General features: G+C 31.4%; 1 protein-coding gene across 1 annotated transcript; it reads left to right on the top strand.

Annotated features, from left to right (window-relative positions):
* On the top strand, positions 1,028-5,127 carry LOC109352594 (vacuolar amino acid transporter 1-like). The gene is made up of 11 exons (XM_019594695.1): positions 1,028-1,334; positions 2,195-2,481; positions 2,673-2,887; positions 3,039-3,062; positions 3,157-3,337; positions 3,421-3,640; positions 3,941-4,076; positions 4,230-4,395; positions 4,514-4,557; positions 4,645-4,707; positions 4,813-5,127. The coding sequence occupies exons 1-11, from the start codon at positions 1,132-1,134 to the stop codon at positions 4,906-4,908; spliced, it is 1,635 nt and encodes a 544-aa protein (XP_019450240.1). The 5' UTR covers positions 1,028-1,131; the 3' UTR covers positions 4,909-5,127.

Below are 7,790 nucleotides of genomic sequence, written 5' to 3'. Positions count from 1 at the left end.
GAGGATATATTTTTTCTCTTAATAAAAAGCATAGTTGTCTCTTCTATTTCTTTCTTAAGAAACAACTTTTACAATCAACATATTTTTTCATTAATTTCTCTCTATTTATACTTTTTCATTTTATCTTCTCCCCTAAACCCTACCAAACTTTAATGAGTGGAGGAAGAAAATTAACATGTTTTTTTAGACATTACAACAAATATTTATTTGTCTGTACATTTAAAATTTAAAGGAATTATTTGAATAAAAAACTTAAAGGACTAATAACATAATATATATTAATATTAACAAGTGTATCTCCTCCCACTTTCAGATAATGATTAATCTCTTTTAAAATATATGATTGTCTTCTTAACAATTGCCGCTCCTTAAAATTAAATATTTGACTTTTTGGTGATTTTCAAAATTCAACATTAAGGAATCCTAAACCAAATAAAACATTAAGGAAGAAAATTAACAATGTTTTTCAATTCTTTTCATATGTCACATCACTAGAAATTAACATTCTTTGACAAAAAATGTTTATCTGTATGTACATTTAAAATTTAAAGGAATTATTTGAAATAAATTAAAGGACTAATATCCTCTCACTCTTTTAAGTAAGAAACTAATACATTTTGAAATATGTGACTATCTCTCCCAACAAGTACTACTCACAAGAATTGAATTTTTTAGTCATCCTGAAATCTATCAAAGTTTTATACCATCATACCAACACCATATATATATATATATATATATATATAACTGAAGGGACTTATTATTATTAAAATTGTAGATAATTTACTAATAAGAATCTTGTCCCTTTATTTACCTAAGTAGTTGTAATGAAGAACTTGAAATATAGTTTGCCTAACGGTCTTGTTGCATGGTTAATGGTTTCCCAATAATAGTGGTTACTGATCCTTTTATCGTTATCAAAACACAAACTTTTCATACCAGTAAGGCAAAAAATCACCACCAAAAGACATATATATAGCCATCAATTATTAACATTGGTATCTTCATTATATATATATAGACATAAATTATTAACATTGGTTTCTTCATTTTGTTTCATAGTACTTTGAGAAAACAAAGAAACAGAAAACAACCCTACAATATTATCATAAGGGTGTGTCTGGTTTTGGAATGAGGAGAGGAGAGATGAAGCTAGATGAAGATTTAGGACCTGATCGTGAAGATGATTTCCAAACTGATGATGAAGAAAACCAAGCTCATAGGGTCTTTGAACATTTGGGTGATGATTCTGAGTCAGAAAATAATAATTCTCCTCCTTCGAGAAATTTGTCTGATGATTTTCCCATTAATCCTTCATGGCCTCAAAGTTATAGGTATATATATATATATGTATATATCAATATCAAATCATTTATTCATTGTTAAAACTTATATATTTATGCTATCATTCTTACATTGAATATTATGTATCTTAGTTATTCATCTAGATCTAGAATAATTTGCCTTATGTTTTTTTACACTTTTGGCCATACCCATGTATATATAAATTTGTGTATGAATTCATTGGTGTCTATTAGTTTCAGAAACCAATGCTACACCTATTAAAATGTGTAATTCATGCATGATTATGGTTGCTAGCAATAGAGTTCATAAGCCATTGATGCTATATACATATATGTAAGCTCATTGTTTCTATAGGGATATTATATGACATAACTTTCATGAATGATGCTGCTATGAGTAAAGATAATAAGGACAGGGATCACCTGTTCCTAACGATGTTCTGTTCTCTGTTTCGAGCCAATCACATATTGCCACATGAATAAAAGAAAAATATTAAAAAACAAAAAGTAACATTCTGATTGGTCTGAGATATGGAATGAGACACCGTTGGTGACAAGTGATCTATGTCCAAGATAATAGAGCTACAATTGGTGGAATAGGTTGGGATGGGTAAAAGGACTAATGTGTATGACTAATGATATTTTTCTATTCTTGTTTCCAAAACAAAAGTTTGTAATCAATAAATGTCAAGTATGTGAATGAAAAATGATGTTAGGTGATGATTTTCCAATGTTTATTGATGCAAAATAGGCATGGATTTATATAATACAATTTACACATTGTGAAAGGGCTGCAACAAAAATCCTAAGCAGAACAGAACAAGTAATGTGATTGAAACTGATATTCTTGAAGAAGCAATGTCCTAAAATCCTTTGTTCAATAAGTGCAGGCAATCTATGGATTTGTTAACTAGTGTAACACCACCAGGAGTTACTTTCCTAAGGAGAAATGCTTCAAAAGGGAGAAGTGATTCTTTCTTCAAGAGACCTGAGACATGGCAAGATGATGATTCTTCTTTGACTAAACCTCTTGTTTCCGAAACAATTTCGTTCAAAGAAGGGGAACCTACATCGAAAACACATGCACAATCATTTGTATCTAGTTGTTCAAGATTTTCTACTCTTGAATTGCCACCTCCAAAGCAGGGTTGTTCATTTGCGCAATCAGTTATTAATGGTGAATATCATCATTCAGCAATTCCTTTAAGTATTCTTAGAATGTAAATTTTAGTCTTTTACATTCATGTTCTCTACCCCTTTATCTTTCTTATTCTAGTCATAATGCAAACTTGAAATGATGATATTTTCACTTGTGCCTTTACTTTCTATGGGGACTAAAACATTGTTTTTTCTTTGTTTTCTATTAAGGAACCAATATATTATGTGGAATAGGAATACTCACAATTCCATATGCTGTAAAACAAGGAGGGTGGTTGAGCCTTACTATACTTGTAATCTTTTCTATAATTTGCTGTTATACTGGGATTTTGTTGAAGAGGTGTTTAGATAACTACCCTGGACTCAAAACCTTCCCGGACATTGGCCAGGCTGCGTTCGGAATTGCTGGTCGATTATGTATCGCGGTTAGTACAATAAGGATATGTGATTTCTTATCTTTACTCTCTTGCCTATGCATATGTGCAAGTATCAAATAGTAACTTCATTAACCAAATACAAGAATTGTTATGTTTGTGTTAATTGGAAAACTGACAACTATGTTTTGTCGAAATGCAGATAACTTTGTATATGGAACTGTATGTAAGTACAAGATTTTCTTCTATTTGAAATCAATTTTTTCTTTTGCTATGTTGGTTACCTTATGTATTGAAAGGTGAACAACTCTTATGTGTAGGCTTCTTGTGTTGAGTATATAACATTGATGAGTGATAACCTCTCATCACTATTTCCTAATGCGAGTATTCGATTTGGCGTAGCTGACATCGGAACTCATCAAACTTTTGCAATCACAGCAGCTCTTCTTATTCTACCAACAGTTTGGCTTAAAAATTTAAGCTTACTCTCTTATGTTTCAGGTTTCTTATTCCCCCCTTCATATTATTTCACAAACTCTTTCTTTCAAGTTTAGCTGCTAACAACTGTTACCTTTTGTGCTCAGTTGGAGGAATATTCTCAACAATATTGGTCACACTTTGCTTGTTTTGGGTTGGAATGATAGACCAAGTTGGATATAAGCCAGGAGCAAAAGTTTTAGACCTGGCAAACCTACCTGTCTCGATCGGTCTCTACGGTTTTGGCTTTGCTGGTCATGCAGTTTTTCCGAATATCTACTCTTCCATGAAGGAACCAGCAAAATTCCATTTAGTTCTATATGCCAGGTAAATGTCAAATGAAGTATTGAATTTTTCACAGAATTGTCGAATCGACTTTGGCTATTTATTCAAGTTTAGCATAATGAAGGAACTAAGTAACCTTTAATGTAAGTTAGCCTTATATTAATAACTATTGTTTCCCCTTTTAATCTTGGTTTACAATCAGTATCACAATATATTTCGGTTGAAACTTGAGACTACATGGTTTTAAATTGCGGTGGTAAATGCAACATAATCGCAACCACGATTGCAAGCGAAATTTCAAACCATACTTGAGAGCATTGCTGATCTGTTTCTGTTTTGCAGCTTTGCCTTTTGCATTTTTATGTACATGGGAGTAGCTATAATTGGTTATTCAACATTTGGCGACGCGATTGAATCTCAGTTTACGTTAAACATGCCTAAAGAATTATATGCATCCAAGATAGCAACCTGGACAACTGTAAGATACCGAAACTCTCGACTTTCGTTGTCATCTAAAAAGTAACTATAGCATGCTATTAGGTTAAACATAAGAGAATGTTTCTGATTCCAATTCAACTTAAATCATGTTTTCTCATATGACATAGTTTTAGCATATTTATATGTTTTATAGGTTGTGACCCCGTTGGCGAAATACGCCTTAACGATATTACCTATTGCGCTGAGCATAGAGGAACTTGCCCCGACTCCTGCGCTAAGATGCCATGCTACATCGGTTGTTGTCAGAACAATTTTAGTGATTTCAAGTTTGGTTGTAGCCCTCTGTGTTCCATATTTTGGTAAGTGTCTTAATATTCTTAGGTAGCTCTTCAGAACAACGTTGATTATTCGAAACTTGGAGCAGAAATTTGTGTTGTTTGTTAATATGTTCTTCGACTTATTTCGATTTTAATGCAGGTTCTTTGATGGCACTAATTGGTTCTTTCATGTCAATGCTAGTTGTAAGTTTTCTCTAAGTAAAGTTCACTCTTTTTATGTGCAAATCATGAAAACAGAATCATGTATTTGTTTGTTATTTTTCATTACAGGCACTTATTTATCCTTGTGCATGTTATCTAAAGCTACATAGTGGTAGAATATCAAAAATGCAGGTAGAAATTCAAGTCCTCTAATAAATATTTCTTAGAATTATAATATTCTATGTCAAATACAATTGCATGTTACAACAATACTAACTTGAATCTTCTGATTTTCAGACAACAAATTGCATTTTGATTATTATTTTTGGGGTGGTAAGTGGTTGTGCTGGAACATATTCAGCAATGTCAAGAATAATCGGCGGAGAGGGTTAACCGATAGAATGTGTTCGATATTGAGACTTTCTCTGTATCATGTATCAGGTTCATCGTAAAGAAAGTTTTGTAATACTAATATAATACGTGATGAACCGCGTACCCAAATGAATCTTGTAATATCATGTATTTGGTTAAAGTGATTACTGGTTTGTATTTCATTGTTTGAACCCACACTAGTTTATATGTAGTTATATGAAATGGATGATGATCAATGTTTTTCACTAGTGGTTATCATGAATTGGTATGAAACACACCTATTTACTGGTAATATGTCTGCACTTTTAGTTTGTACTCTATTTTCTACTAGTGGCCTGATGCAGCCCGATGCGGTTGCTTTGCGGCCTGATGCAGCCCAAATGTGGTTCGATGCGATTGTGTTGCGTCCCGTTGCGGTCGCATCGGTATGATTCGGTGTCACGCCACTAATGCGGTGTGATAATGTTGTGACAAAGACAATGCTGCATCACAATCTGATAATTTAGAAATGGAACTTATTTAGAAAATGGATGATGAATGGACCAAAACATGATGCAGATTGCAGTGTCCATAAGCAAAAGAACACAACATGTGCATAAACATTCAACATTAGTTGCCATCAGTGTAAAATAGAAAGGAATAATCCAAAAAGGGCCATGTGGTCATTTAATAACTTTGTGCCTCCTTCAGTTTACCTTGCAACTCATCAATATCTAGGATTTATATATAGTTTTGACTTATTTTATATTGCAACGTGAGTAATGTTAGTGTTAGTGGCCGATGATATAAAATTTAGGAGAGACAATAATATTTAATTATGATTTATAATTAAGATTAAATGAGTAAAAAATAATATATATATATATATATATATATATATATATAATTGTTTCAGAATTTTAAAATAGCATATTAATTCTAAATAACAATAATCATGTACATTCATTAAAAATAACAATAATCATGTTAGTCATTCATACTGTTTAATTTTGTTTGTTTGTCTTTGTTGCTGAAAATTTTTAAGTAGTTGAACCATAATAGTTTTTTGGTACTATCAGGGGTATACACTCATTTTTTTGGCAAGAAAGTAACCTCTTTCGGGGTTCGTGGCGGTCCCTTTCAAAAACTGTCGCTCTCAGAGATCGAACACTCGACCTTGAGGATCTAGTGAAACCTTACACTATTAGACCAATGTCTTGTTGGTGTATAAACCATAATAGTTAAGATAAAACGAACAACTCAATTAAGTAAATAATATGCATTTACTTTTCCTATATTGTCAAAATTGAACTTAATTTAGGGATGATTGAAATTTTTTCAAGTATGAATGACTAACGACATCAACAATAAAATATTGAAATCTTATATTGCTCATTGAAATTCATAGGGTAGAACTTTTGGACAAAAATACATATGTTATCAATACTAAATGATTTATAAAACTCCTTACGGTCTTAGGATTTTTGCTTCAAAGTTTGACAAAGACAATCTGTGATCCTCATAATCTATTTTATAAGTATAAGATTATTACGAACTCAAATGAAATTATAGTATTATAAATAATACTGACATTTACACATATAAAGAACTTGATTCATTATCTATAGAAGGACCAAACAAATTATATTGTAGATATTTACTAAGTTACAAATCAAAGAAAAATATAATATCCAATAACTATTTTCAAGACATTATTTGGATGTAATTAAACAAATTAAAATTTTGAAAATAAAAATAAAAATTCAGGGGTAGTTGCCTTCACCTGTTGCTAAGAAGATCCGCTCCTACTCAATGTTATACATGTTAGATATAGATCAGGTCAGACTTTATCTTAAACATACTGAACTTATTCAGTATATAGGAGCTTGAACTTGTCTGACTTGTTTTAAAAGAATTTGGAAGCCATATTTACAAGTTGGCTAGTTAGTTTTACCAAATACATTTTGATTAAGATAACTTAATGGTGTTGGGCCTTCTGCACCTCTCTTTTCAAAGGAAAAACTATTTCAAAAGAAAAACAAACTTTCAGATTTTTTTGGTTTCCTACAGGTATCCTCGTACTGGAGGCAATCCTGTCCGAGCCAAAAACATCTACAGGTACGTGGGGCTAACTCTCCTAACGGACATCTTTTCTATCCACAAGACTCGAACTCGGGTTATTGCTTAAGGGGAATCAAGCAAAACAAACTTTCAGATTGCAACAAAAAAAAAAAGGAGTGTCTTGTCTTCTTTACTTCTTATATCTTCAAATAGTTAGTATCTTTGTAACCCAAAAAAACAGTTAATATGAAGATTAATATTTAAAAGTTTTTCCATTTTTTTCCTAGTTTAATGAAATTGGTGGCAACTGCATGTTTTTCTTAAACTTTGTTTTCTCACTGTCCCCATTCAAACATCCTTATACTATTAATATTTTTTGTTTTTTTTATCACTTGTCTTTTTGGACATAACTATGCATTCTTTGTTATGTTCGTAGTGTCAACTTCAGAAAATGCCTCTGCCTAGTGATGCATGTGGAATTTATGCCAAAAATACAGCTTGCATCGGGAGAGGTCTAAATTAGGAGACATATATCACTAGGTTTGGACATGTCCATTTTTAAATAAGGCATGAAATATCATGTCCTGCCTGTCCTAAACATAGACAGGGCGAGCTTGCCGACCGCCTTAATTAAAATTATAAAATATATACATTAGTTATACAAAATAAACAGTCATACAAATATACAAATGTATTTATCATAATAAACACTCATACAAATGAAACAATATAAGCAAAATATGAATACATTTATAATACATAATACATAATTTACATACAAAATACAAAAGAAATAGTACATATGGATATATATAATATACAAAATATAAATGTGTATATATAAAATAAGAAAGTGATATTAC

Source organism: Lupinus angustifolius, chromosome LG07, assembly GCF_001865875.1.
Source record: "Lupinus angustifolius cultivar Tanjil chromosome LG07, LupAngTanjil_v1.0, whole genome shotgun sequence".
NCBI lineage: Eukaryota > Viridiplantae > Streptophyta > Magnoliopsida > Fabales > Fabaceae > Lupinus > Lupinus angustifolius.
Note: the sequence above shows the minus strand (reverse complement) of the source record. Positions and strands in the feature narration are given on the sequence as shown.

What these genes read in the sequence shown, in the direction of transcription:
- LOC109352594 (XM_019594695.1), top strand. Translation starts at nt 1,132, where the DNA reads ATGAGGAGAGGAGAGATGAAGCTAGATGAAGATTTAGGACCTGATCGT. An exon ending in TCATGGCCTCAAAGTTATAG is followed by an intron (nt 1,335 to 2,194) that starts GTATATATATAT and finishes CAATAAGTGCAG; the next exon opens with GCAATCTATGGATTTGTTAA. An exon ending in TGCGCAATCAGTTATTAATG is followed by an intron (nt 2,482 to 2,672) that starts GTGAATATCATC and finishes TTTTCTATTAAG; the next exon opens with GAACCAATATATTATGTGGA.